At 41.4% G+C, this 13,689-nt stretch overlaps 1 protein-coding gene across 5 annotated transcripts in view; it reads left to right on the top strand.

Moving 5' to 3' along the window:
• MAP3K13 (mitogen-activated protein kinase kinase kinase 13) overlaps positions 1 to 13,689 on the top strand; it is a 153,913-nt gene that overhangs the window by 105,065 nt on the left and 35,159 nt on the right. For all 5 annotated transcript variants that reach the window (XM_053657630.1, XM_053657632.1, XM_053657629.1 and 2 more), the window contains 2 exons: positions 5,576 to 6,135; positions 11,567 to 11,750. In XM_053657630.1, the coding sequence (XP_053513605.1) occupies positions 5,661 to 6,135; positions 11,567 to 11,750 (659 nt within the window). In that variant the 5' untranslated portion in view covers positions 5,576 to 5,660. The remainder of the gene's footprint in view (positions 1 to 5,575; positions 6,136 to 11,566; positions 11,751 to 13,689) is intronic.

Genomic DNA, 13,689 nt, shown 5'->3' with positions numbered 1-13,689 from the left:
AAAAATAAACTCTGTGTTTCATGTACTTGCAACTGTAAGCCTACTTTTGTCCTACTATGTATATTATTTATTGTAGGTTAACCTTGATTTATAGAGGTTATAGAGAAATCATTTCCTTGGTCAAGAAATATGTTTAGCCTTTGACTTAAGTTATATCTGAAACCTCACGAGTTTCTATTTCTTGATAGGCTTATAGTTAAAACTCTTAAAATGAAGCATCTTTACTTATTTTAAAACCTACATTTTAAACTTATTTTAACTTTTATCATGGTTGTATTTATAAGTATCAGTACTCTGAAGGTGATCCATCAACAAGGAGAATTTGCCTTTTTGTCATTTTTATTTTTTGCTGGCTCCAGTTTACTTCAGCATTATTAAACATTCATAGTCTTAAATAAAAATATAGTTATATGGTAAGCACTGAATCAACATTTTTGAATGAATGATTGTTGAGTGAAATATTATAAAAAATATGAGATGAGGTAGGTAAGTGGATTTGGTTGATGTGAGGTTATTATTATCCTTTTTTAAAAAAGGTTATATATTATCCTATATATTTTAGAGAGAAGGGAGGGGAGAAAGAGAGGAAGAGAAACATGTATGTACTTCTCATACACCCCCAACTGGGGACTTTGCCCACAACCCAGGCATGTGCCCCGGCTGGGGATCCAACCAGTGACTTTTCGGTTTGCAGACCGGTGCTCAGTGCACTGAGCCACTCCAGCCAGGGCGTTACCCTTTCAAATAGAAGTGTTAGCAGATGCTTCATAGTTATAAGAGCAGGTTAGGGGTAAAAGCGTGACTGTAGGCCATTCTCTTGATCTGATTTTAAATCATATACAGTACTTATAATTTAATTTCATTAAAAAGCTATAGTTTTTTTTCAAAATTCAGATCAAGATCTCATGACAGACTCAATCCTGGAAAGATCATTTTGTGTTATCACTATGAACAAGTAACTTAATCCTAGTTTTAAAATGGGAGTGATGCCCTAATGGCAGAAATCTTTCCTATGCTCTAAGTACTACTGTAAGAATTTCAGAGAAATGACCAAAAGATTAGTGTGGTAGGGCTATGTTTACTTTAAGGCAAGAAAATCCCAAACGAAGAGAATACACCTTGGACCTGGCTGCTGTGGCTCAGGTGGTAGGAGCATCGTCCCATAGACCTAAGGGGCACAGGTCTGATTCCTGGTCAGGGCACACACCCAGGTTTTGTGTTCTGTCCTCCTCTGGGACATGTATGAGAAGGCTGCCAACCAATGACTCTCTCTCTCTCTCCCTCCCTCTCTCTCTCTGCCCCTCTCCCCCTCCTACTCTCTTTCTAAAAAAAAAAAAAAAGCAATAAAAATATGTCCTCAGTTGAGGATTAAAAAAAAAAGAAGACAGCTTGGGAAGCACCCATCATCAATCAAGAAATCTTAGCAATAAAGCTTAAGTTCACATTTTATTCCATTTTAATCATACCGAAAACTTTATCTATGGGAAAAAAAATGTCCAAAATCCTTGACTAACTCCTGTTTCTGATATAATCTATTATAAAATTATTCTCAATTAGCAATATAGGAAATTTGTGTTATATGATAAACACAAGAATTTGCAGGCCATATGGCCACACTGCCTCTGCCATTCCTCTTTCTGTGCCGATCCATCTTGGCACGAAGCCCTGGTAATTTCCAGAATTTGGCAGTGCCCTGGCAAGTGCACAGCTGCTGCTGTCTCCAACTCTTGCCTACTAATTTTGCATACACCACTTCCTCCTCTTGGTGCTGAGAAGGTCACAGGGCAGGGGGAACGTGCCTAGAGGGCAGAAGTCCTGTGATCTGGGAAGGTTTGGAGCCCCTGGTGGGGGGGCAGCAGCATCACCTCACCTGCAGCCCTGCCCACCTTGCCCCTTTACCCCTCTGCTCTTCCTCATCTTTTTCCATTTGACTCTCAATGTTTAAAAAGCTTGCCTCATTTCCTTTTTGTCCCCTCCTAATAAATACTAGCTTTGACTCCTCATTAATTAAAAGATCCAGTCAGCGCCCCTGAGTGTACCTGAGCCAAATGTGGGCAGGGAGAGAAGACCCGAAAGGGCAGAGACGGAGGCAGCGGTGGTGGGGCTGCTTGCCTTCCCTGGGCTTCCGCGTGCCAGCGCCTTCACTGTGCAGTGGCAGAGTGGGTGTGCACCAAACGCAGGTAAAATCGAGATATTTTTATCCTCCTGCACGCTTCTTAAATGTGGCATCAACTGATCATATTTGAATATAGTCATGGTGATGATTTCTTTCCTTTTGTTCCATGTCTCTCCATTTCCCTGCCTTTGTTGGTTGAGAGTGACTTGGTCCTCCCGGTGAGCAGAGGCAAGCCTCTTTCTGCACACCACGAGGGGTCCCTCACCTCTGCCCACTTCCAGAGGAGGGCTCAGTCACCAATGTCTGTGTGGCCTTCCACAGCTCTGTCGACAGGGGGAGGGTCACCCCTCTGGGTAGGTGAGTGCTTCTGCTTCCTTGGGAGGAGCTTTAGTTCTAGAATAACACTGTGAGTTACTGTTGCTTTTGTCATCAGTGGTCAGGTTATCATGGCTATTTGTTTCTTAAAACTCATCCCAGATCTGCCACTAATTAGTTGTTGTATTGAGCAAGCCTGTACTGTCTCTGAGATTTGCTTCTTATATGTAAAACAAGCCAGTTGCATTGTATTCCTTGAAGGTCCTGTTATTCCCTGATCTCTTCAATGTCAAATTGAAAGTGATGACCATGCTGAAGCTCTCTTCTTCGGACTCATTCCCAGGCCCAGTGGGAGCAGGTCCACTTCATGTGCACCTCTTAGAAATGGGAAGAGATTACAAAACAAACACATGTTTTTCTAACTTTGTGTGTATGAGCTCATTCCAATATGATGTCATCAGGGAGAAACTCAGGATATAAATGGACAGAACAGAAATTTACCAAAATTCATATAAAGTCCTGCAGTTCAAAGAAACAAATTGCACAAATAGGTGTTCAGCTGAAATTCACATATACATTTGGGTATTTGCATTATCCTCAGGTCTAATGTGAGCCAAGAGCGTAATGGATGCCCTGTGCTATATAGGATAACCACGAGTCCCCACGGCAAAGGCAGGCTGGAAGGAACTGCTGAGGCAGTGGCCAGGCCAGACAGTCTGATGTCAGCAGTCTTCAAAGAGATCAAAGGCAGAGCAAGGTTGGAGAGGCCAAAGGCAAGACACAGCTCAAGGTTGTGGCAGGAGATCAAGAAAGCAAAATGAGGGAGTCCTAATGTCAAAGCTTAGAGATAAGTGCAAATGATGGAAGTAGGGAGGGTGGGGCCAGAGAAATGGGGATCCATTCAGCAAACAGGTATTGCTGTACCAGATGAATTCAGTTTTTCTTTTTCTTTCTTTCTTTCCCCTTTTTACTAACCTTATATTCCCAGGCAGCTGCACCATCCCTAAATTTCTCCTTGATGCAGAATTTAAGTTACTAACCCCTTACATGCCCTGGTTGTTTCTGCATTTCTGCCTCTCTGCTTCTGCTAACAAATGCTCTTTCTTATTCCTCCCTGACTTCCTTCTTCTGTCCATCTTAAACATACCTTTCTTTCAAAGGTTCATCTCAAGTCCTGCCTCTTTCCTTCAGCCCAAGTTAACTACTCCCACCTCCATTATTGATTCTTTTCTTACAGCTCTATATAACAGAACGTGGCACATTTCTCACAGTCACGGGGGTAGGGGGAGCTGGCGGCAGCCAGGAGGTGATGCCCTGGGTGTAATTATTAACCCCTTAACCAGTTTGTAAGCATTGAGAGGAATGAGCTGTCTCTTACACACTCTGCGTGGTACAGGAGAGAATTTGGGAATAAGCAAAAACAGCCTGGCCTTCAGCCCTGGATCAGGGGTGTTCAGCACGTACCTGTCTGTAGGCCTTCCCGTCCTTCTCTGAAAAACAGGGCAATGGTTCCATGCTCTGGCTTCCACGCACAGGGGAGCAAACGTCTAGATCAAGATCAGAGGCAACAGTACTTTTTAACCTGTGAAGAACTCTAGGAAAGGAATAGGTTATTGTAAGAGGTGACATTGTGTTATTAAAAAGGCAAGGGAATTTAGGAATCTGAATTTTGAGTTAGATTTTAATTCTTGCTCTACCGCTTACTCCATGTCTGATCTTAGAAAATTTTCTTCCTGCCCTGTAAAATGACGAGACAGTCTTACAAGGATTATTAGTGTTGGAACTGGCTTATACACCAATTCATAAGAGCAAGTTGTCAAATATTAGTAATTTTGCAAGCTGGTTGTTAAACTGTTATTAGCCAGAATAGTGCCCTGGTGGGAGTACTTACCCCAGGGAAGTCACAAACACCGCATATGGAACAGTTGGGTATTTTCTCTGGGGAACTGGCTGACCAGCACACCGCTGAACTGGGTAGATGGGGCTCTGTAAACTGTGCAGCTCGTTGTTTTCATTTTCATTAAAAGTAGTAATGGTGACAAGCAATGTTCTGTGTCTACAGAACCCTGTGCCTATCGCAGGGCACAGCTCTTAGCACATATTTAATAAATACATCTTTAATTTAACTTGTGTTCACCCTTGTATTATTTTGATACTTCTTCCCCGGAGCTAAAGGAATACCCAACTTTACCTCTCTTCAAACCCCTTTCTACAAAGTGTCTTTCTAAAATCAGATAAAAATAAAAGCCTGGTTTAGTGCACGGCACACACAGAAGGCCTTAAAACCTCTGGGTCTGTAACTGAGCTCATGACCTTCTTCCCAAATCTGCTTTTCTTCTGATATTTCATATCTCAGTTAATGCCATTGCCCCTCTATCCACTACCCCAAGTAAGTTATCTGAAAGGTATTCCTCCCCTTTCCCTTCCCCCCACCCACTCCACGTCCAATCAGTCACTAGGTCTTACCAGTTCTGTCTCTCGCCTCTCTCCCCTCACCTTCACTGCCTGCTTCCTGGCTCATAGACAGCTGCCTTCCCAGAGCAGAAAAGGTGAGGGAGCTCTCCCAGGTGTCTTCCAATCAGGGCACTAATCCCAGTCATTCCTGAGGACTTCACCCTTGTGACCCAATCACCTACCAAAGGCCCAGCACACCTACCAAATACCAGCACGCTGGGGATTGGGTTTCAACATATGAATTTGTGGAGACACAAACATTCGATTTAGAGCAACGAATTAATGCAGAATGCCTGGAATATTTTGAAAAACATGATGATATAATGCCCCGCCCCACTGCCCTGCCCAACCCAACCACCTAGAATTAACTATTGTTAATTCTCGAGATGTATCCTTCCAGTCTTTTTTCTCATATATGTGTTTGTGTATCGTTTCTAAACAAATTTAAAAACCGTTTATGTTGTATATATTGTTCTAACCTGTTTTTATACTAATAGGTCACGGACATTTTCTCCTGGGATTAGCTACTCTCCCACAGCGTGACTGGTCATTGCTGCAGGGCAGCGCGCCACGTGCATACCCACCGCTGTTTAACGCCATTGCTGCAGCGCTTTCATTATCACAAACAGGAGCGCAGTAGTGTCATGACTACGGAAATGGTGATCTCATGTCCTCCTCCTGTTTCCCCAGGTCTCCGAGCCCGCTCCCACATCAGAACTCCGTTCGAATAGTGCTCTGAGTGCCGTCTCAGGACCGCGGGCACACTCATGGCACGATGGCCGGCCCTCAGGAGCACCTGAGCTGCTCCTCCTCCCCGCGCGGACCCCTGAGTGAAAGCAAAACCTTCAGCGGACTACGAGATGAGCTTGCCCCAGGGGGGAGCCACCCGTCGCCCAAGCTCCCTAAGGACCAGCCGGAGAAGGGGGCGGCTCAAACAGAGCTAGCGGACTGCGTGCACAGCCCCGCGGCCACCACAGTGTTGACGAGTGTGAGCGAGGACTCCAGGGACCAGTTTGAGAACAGCGTCCTTCAGCTGCGGGAACAAGATGAATCAGACGTGGCCGTGTCTCAGGGGAACAGCAACACGGCAGGTGGAGAGGGCGTGAGCGGAACAGATGACGTCAAGGTTCAGTTCAGCAGCTCCAGCAGCAGCGGTGGTGGGTTTCTTGAAGGACTGTTTGGATGCTTAAAGCCTGTGTGGAATATCATTGGGAAGGCGTATTCCACTGATTACAAGTTACAGCAGCAAGGTAAGCCATAGCATGAACCCAAAGATACTTCTTGGGTAAGCACACCATCGTCGTTAACTGGATGGCCTTTGACCTCTGGGGGAAATTAAAGAACTAGTACCAAAGGAATACCTGTATCAATTTCCCATAGACCTTCTGAGTGGAACAGATTCACATTCAGTTGGTGTGGTTTTGGTCAAAGCCCATGTTTTATGGTTATCCAGTCCAGTGGTGTCCGAAGTAGAATACAGATAAGACAATGCGTGGTGTTATAAGGAAGAAAATGTTAGAGCTTCTGTTTCTTTTATACCGTCACTTTAAATTTCTGTTTTTGTGCATATTTTATATATAGCTGGTATTTTAATAAAGTTGTGTAAATATTATCTAATTTGTAAATACATCACATAATATTTGCAATTTTTAATTTTTCTAATTGAATGTTTATATAATCAAAAATTCTGATGGCCTCGAGGCTAATTCAAAACCAGACAGAAGCTGTGTGGTACTGCCCAGTGACTGCAGGCCTGCCTTGGGTTGCAGGAAAAGGAGTTTTTTCTTACAGTCAAGGCACAGAAAGCTCATGTTTTGAGGAAAGACAAAATATCTAACCATTCTTGAGGAGTATTATTATTTTTAGGTCCCACTGCTTTTTAAAAAGTAAATTTTTAACTCCCATCATTGTGTAACTGTAAATTTCTATATTCCAATTCAAGCATTGTGACTTTGTAGTAACAAGAATACCACAGGCCCTGGTGTTCTTTCTAACTTCATTTATATTCCTTAAAAAAACTTTTACTTCTGAAAACAAAAGTAATATATGTAGAAAATTTGGGACATATAGGTAAGTCCCTCCAAAAAAGTTAAAATAATCTGTGATCCCAGTGTCCTGAGAAAAGCTGCCATTCATGTTTTTGGTGTCTATCATGTTTGTCTCTTTGTATGTATATGTGTGCCCTTAAAGAAGTCATACTGTTTTTCACTTCATAGTATGAATATTTCCCATATCCTCAAATATACTTCATCAGCATCCTTTGTAATGGCTGTATAATATTAAATTGTGTGAACAGGCCAATATTCATTTAAGGAATCTTCTTTTGCTCAACAATCTGTTGGCTGTGTTTAGTGATTATAAGCCGCACTTCAGCGAACATCTGTCTGTTACTTAATTTCTGCTCAGATCTTTGCTTATCCCTTTGGGTAAATTCCTAGGAGAGGGATGCTTGGGTTCAAAGGGTTTGTTGCTGGTGAGGCCTTTGATACACATCTTTGTAGCCTTGTGAAAGCAAATCAGTTGTTATGAGATCTCTCATTTTTAAATTTTAGAAAGGAAAAATATGGGCCAGAAGTAAGGTTCTGTTTTATTTATTTTATAACTGAATGTTGGACTCTGTGGCCCTCCCTTAAAAATATATTCATCTCTTTTCATAAGGACCATTCATGCTTCTCCACCACAGCAGTCGACATTGGTTACCATCACCCACTTTCTCATACATTCTGTTTTCCCATTTGTGAACTACTTACCCTAAACCAATACCACCTTCTCCCTCTGTACCTCTTATCCAAAGGTGTGTTGGGATTCACTGGTGTATCTGCCAATTCCAGGTGTACTTTTCAGGATTTGTCAGCCACGGTCTCCATTCCAGCTGCATGCAGAAATTCTTTGTCAGTACCTGGACTGTGCCTGTCTGCCTCTCTGTCTGGGTCTCTCTTTCTCATACACATACTCCCATATACTCTGAATATCCCACCTTTTCCCCGCTTCCACGATCTTAAGGATTCAAGGAAATTAAAAATTATTCCTTGTCACACAAAGATTGGGGACTCCTATGTTAAGCAGTCTTATTATTTTTTGAATTAGGAATAAAGAAGCATAAAGAGGAAAATAAAAATGATTTATCATCCCACAATTCAGAGATAACCACCCTTAATTTATTATTTTTTAAAAGTTTCCTCTTGGGGGGGAATGGGAGGGAGGTGGGGAGACGGGGCAGGGGGGGCTGGGATGGGAGAAATAGACAAAAAAGTGTACTTGAAAAATAACTAAATAAAAATTTTTTTAAAAGTTTCCTCTTCTCTGCTTAGACACAAAACCTACAAATATCTGCTTATGTGATAAACTACATTTGGTTTTTAGGATCTTAACTTGTCCAGTCTGTCAATTATTTTGGTGGTAATTTGAAGGTCTCAGGATCCAAACACAGTGTTGAGGTTCTGACCATAAAAGGAGTAAAAGACATGTTCAGTGTTTGTGAAAAGGAGCCTTGAAATTGTTATATTGTTCTGTAAACTCCTGTTTGATTTGTCTTGTATTCAATTATGTGACTTGCAGAAAGGCTTGCTGCAGAAATAAAAAAGCAACAGGCCTGGTCAACGTAAGCTTACAAGGATGCAGCAGCTGCCTAATTCTTCAGCAGACAAGACATCCTATTGTGGGCTGGTGCTGTGTGGGCTGTAAAGGAGATTTGCTAGCCGCCTGAACCTAGGTGTGGATTTTTCCTCATCAGCTCTGGGATCAGGGAGATAATCTTTAATCCTGGATTACAGTCAACCAAAGGATAGCACATGTAACAGATGTACCCCTGCATTTGGTACTTATGAGGAAATTTCACTAGATTTAAAAAAATTTTAAGGTCTTCATCTCCCATTTAGTTTGTTGGTAGTAAAGTCCAAGTAAGGTAGTACTATGTGTAATTGAATAGTACATTTATCTCCAAATAGTTCCCAGTCTCCGAGCAAGTATTGTCATTGGCAGTTTGAATAAACAAAGGAGAACTTAACTCATTACAGCAGGTGGGCATGTGGCTCTTTCATCATCTTAAGAATCATGGTGGATATTGGAATTAAGATAGTAGTCACAGTAATGAATCAGAGAGAAGATAAAAGCTGGGGAAGAGTACTAATGGGACAGATGTAAGAGCAGCAGAAAGTCTGGGACTAACCTGGAGGGAGCACAGCCAGTTGTCACTATTATGAGGTTAATGATCTCATTCATCAATTTCTCCCAATTCTTTGGTCCTCAGGCCAGTGCTCAACCTACTGAGCCACACAGCCAGGGATCTCATAATTTTTATTGCTGTATATTTTCCCTGCCATTTTTCTGATCCTTGCCTCCTTACTAGATATTGACAGGGACATTGGGACAGGATGAGAAAACTAAATCACATCCATCAGCTTTACTTCTGGTAATCAGTTCTAGTAATAAGGTTTGGGATGGGATATCAGATAAAATGAGTGTTTTTCTGATATTTTTTAATGTTTCTAGTATTTAACAGTAAATAAAGATTGAGTAGATAAGGAAAAAAGACACCCAAAGATTATGTAATTTTAATAGTTATTGTAATAAAAATTGGGGTAACTTGGACTTCTATGAAGTTATTCAGAGAAATATTACCCACTTATATTATTAAATTTTTATTTTGTTTTAGAGAAGGGAAAGGGAGGAAAAAAGAGAGATAGAGAAACTTTGATTGGTTGCCTTCTGCCTTCCCCAGTCGGGGCGTCCCAGGCATTTACCCTGACCAGGAATCGACCTGCAACGTCTTGGTTTGTGGGACACTGTCCGACCAACTGAGCTGTGCCAACCAGAGCAACCCAGTCGTGTTCTTGCCCCATATCCTGTAATAGTACCTTATTCCGCCCTCGGAATGGTCAAATCGACACTGTGTTGAGTTCTTCACTGGACCCCAAATAGTAAACTCCCTAGGTGTATGCCATCAATGTCTGCACCCTGTGTGTGCAGACAAATAAGCCCAGGGGGACGAAAGGGAGACTGCCTGAGACATTTAATGCTTGTCAGTCATTAAAAGCCATAAAGATGTTGAAAACAGTCAAGTTTACAACATACTGCTTTCTCCCAAATCTCACTTGATATTATTTGTTTCTCTGGTGATTTCTTTTTCATGAGTGATTTGTACTTTAGAGAGATTTTCTTTGATAGAGCATATAATTCCTTTCAGTAGAGCAGAAACCTTTTTAATACTGCTGAATGGGATGAATGTCCATGATATAAATGACCCTCACTATCATTTTTTCTGCTTCATGTGGTTATATTTTGAAGGTTGTGTTTTAACCATTGTGATAACAAGCCACATCTTATTAAGAGTCTACAGAATTTCTTTTAAAGTAGAGAAAATTAGAGAAGAGGGGAATGTAGTTTCCTTCTAAATACTGATGAACTCTTTCTGCCCTTACTTCATGTGATAAATGGTGAGTTGATTTGCTTTCAAGACCAGAATATCTTCAAAGCTACCTCAACTCTACCTTGTACAGTGTTCTGCAAATAGCAGCCTTTTAGTGATCAGATTCGACAAGAATTTCTCATAACCTTTAACATTGTTATCATCTGCTCCTCATTCCACAGGGCTCCTAGCTCTTTGATGTTCATTTCTTACCAGCTTAGTGATAATGCACTGGCGGAAAGGGGGACAAGGAAAAGGATCAGTGGATTATATTCTTCTTTTTAAGTTTCACAAGGTGAAAGCACATATCGATGGAATCTTTGAAGTGCTTTATTTTAAATAGCATGTAACTCATTAGAAAAGGAATATACATGTATAGTTAAAATTTTTTAAAACAGAAAAGGATAAAGAGCAATATGAATCACTAATAATACCACCCCTTAGTAATGACCCATTACATTTTTAGTGCAAAAAAACAATCAAACTCTAAGAGAAAGAGAAAATGGAAAATACTGGATCTGGATGAGTAAATGTATCGTGACTAATGACATTGTCCATTAATTCAGGAGAGGCAGTGTGGTACAGTGGAGAAAGTGCTGTCCCTGGAATCAGCCATTTCTGGAGTTCTGCCACTTACCATCTATATGACCTTGGGTAACTTACCTAACCACCTGTGTCTTAGTTTTCTCATCATTGAATAAGCATAGTAAGGCTGAACTTGTAGGGTTGTTGTGAGGATCAAACACAAGAGACATGTAAAGCACTATGCTAGTGTCTGGCATATAATAACTACTAAATAAAAGGTAAATACTAATATAGGTATTATGCATAATTAGGTCTTTAGGAGAGTATCATTGCAAATTCATTAAGCAAGGATTAATTGACCATCTGATGACAAATTCAAAGAAAAATAAAACAACACTTACCATGGGTGACGGGGTAGGGATAGCGGTGTAGAGACCAATCGAGGAATCAACTGGATGTGCGAGCTTGAAGCGAGGAGGTGGGCATGTCGGTATATGTTTTGTTTGGAGGAGAATATACCAGAGACCTCTGATCTGCTTGATTTCACTGGCTAAAAATTGATACAAACTAATACATGGGAATATCTGATCTACAGTACCAAGGCCCACAGAAAGGGTCTGTCTTTTGATGAATTACAGGTAGGAAACAAAGGGTAGATGTAAAGTTGGTACCTTCAGAGTAGCCTTGTAGAATGATCTCTAAGCAAATTCCAAGACCCTTTTAAGCTTGTTTCTCACTTGTGTGCCTAGATACTTGGGAAGTGCCATTTGAGGAGATCTCAGAGCTGCAGTGGCTGGGTAGTGGAGCCCAGGGAGCTGTCTTCCTGGGCAAGTTCCGAGCGGAGGAGGTGGCCATCAAGAAAGTGAGAGAGCAGAATGAGACGGATATCAAGCATTTGAGGAAGTTGAAGCACCCTAACATCATCGCTTTCAAGTAGGTCAAGGGTTTTTTTATTTAAGAAATAGATTTTCTTTCCCTTAATAGATACAGATAAATTCCTGCTTTGAAAGACATGTTAAGAACATGCTATACACTAAGCACTGTGTTAGGTGCTTTGGTAGGATACCAAAGAACTATTAAATTAGAGTCACGTCTTAAGAATTTATAATCTAGAAGTTCTTTTTGGACCAGAGGATGCCCTGCTTGGAAGGGATGCAGATGGGACAGAGAGGGGGAAAGTGGATTCCTGCCAAGTAGTCAGATCTGCTGCATCAACCTTATTTATCAGTAAGATGGCAAAGGTCACCTCCAGGTTACCTGCACATCCTAAAATCTGGTTAGGGAAACAAAGCTAACATCTAAGTGATCAGAGAACAATTAGTCCCTGTGTCATAGACATGCTTTTTATTAGTTCTATTAGCGTCTCTTCTTAAATATAAGTTTGTAATAACAGGTACCTTCAGAGTATATCTCCCCGCCTCATTGTTTGCTAGGTCACTTTTCAAGTGATTGCAAACACTCAGCTTTCTAAATGTAATGATACAGAGTTATCGATGATAGTAAGTTATGTGCTATTTTTATTTCACAAAGTAGTCATTTTCAAGATCTTTATAGTTCAGAGTATTATCTTCACAATATTGGTGGGGATTCCTAGCAAAAGGGGGAACTCTCAAAGGTAAATTTTGGAATCACCAGGTTTGGCAGTGCTGAGCTCTAAGTGTGTGCAATCTTTCTTGTTGTGAGTTCCCTCTCTTACCAGCCTTCACATTTGCTCTGGGCCTGAACAAATGAATGGTGAGTGGTGTTAGAGAATGGGAGAACAGGAAAGATAGTCTCTAGGTAGGATGAGGGTGTAGAAACTAGTACTTCTTTATGTGTGTTTATGTATATGTAGCATGACCAGTAGGGCTACAGTTATAAGTGGAATAACACTTCCCCCTTCTCTAAACTGGAAGGAACTTCTCCCAACCCCCAAGAGGAGATCCTTTCTTAATAAAATTCTCGTTATAAACCTAACATGTAATGTGATATTTTTCCTTTGGAATCACATCCCCAAAGTAAGGAATAGAAATCTTCAGTACAGGTTTTATAAAATGAGTTTAAATGAGTATTAAGGCTAAGTCTTGATTCCTAAGCAAGACCCCTCATGGGAAAAGAAAGAAGAGAAGCATTTAACTGGGATGCTAAACAAAGTACTTGGATTTATTTCCTTGTGGGAGGAACATCCTTGCAGAGCATGTGGGATGGAGTTTCAGCGGCTGTAGGGATTCCATCACTGGTTGCCCTGGTTGGGCCAAGAGGATGTGAGACTAAAACAAAATGCTCTAGAAACCAATTCTGATCTTTCCAAAGATGATAATTTCAGAAGATAATAGGAGGATTATTTTTAAGCAGACTACCAGAAACTCACTGCTTTCCCTCATTTTACCTCACTGAGAGGATCTTCAGTCCCCGTATGCTACACTATCCCAAATGGAAGGGAGGGCCTTCCATTTAACTTCCATTTAGTTACCACTTCCATTTTGAAGCTTCAGTCACTAGGCTGCTGGGTTGGAGACTCAGAACATTGCATAGATTAGCATGGCCTTTTGGCCTCCTGAGATGAAACAGGCTGTCCCTCAGGTCAGAGGGCTTCCCTGGTAGAATTGTGTCCTCAGAGGATGGGTATGAGATGCTTTATTTTTCCTTCCTGTCTTTTGCTTCTTCCTTTTTCTTCACAGTCCTTTCCCCCACCTCACCCTCTGACCCGCCTGCCTGCATATGCACTTTTCAGCATATTGGACAAATATTGCCATGTTGGTGCCCAACTCTTAGGCTGCAGATGCTTGAATAGTCTTTACCTCTACATGGAAAACAATAGTGAGACTGTGTCCCTGGCCCATCACACCACGCTCTTGGGCATTGTGCAGTGTTATGTTTGCAGCCATCTGTG

The sequence above is a fragment of the Artibeus jamaicensis genome, unplaced genomic scaffold (genome assembly GCF_021234435.1).
Source record: "Artibeus jamaicensis isolate MK-2021 breed Jamaican fruit bat unplaced genomic scaffold, CSHL_Jam_final scaffold_474, whole genome shotgun sequence".
Lineage (NCBI taxonomy): Eukaryota > Metazoa > Chordata > Mammalia > Chiroptera > Phyllostomidae > Artibeus > Artibeus jamaicensis.
The sequence above is the reverse complement of the archived record's forward strand: the minus strand, read 5'-3'. Positions and strand labels throughout refer to the sequence as shown.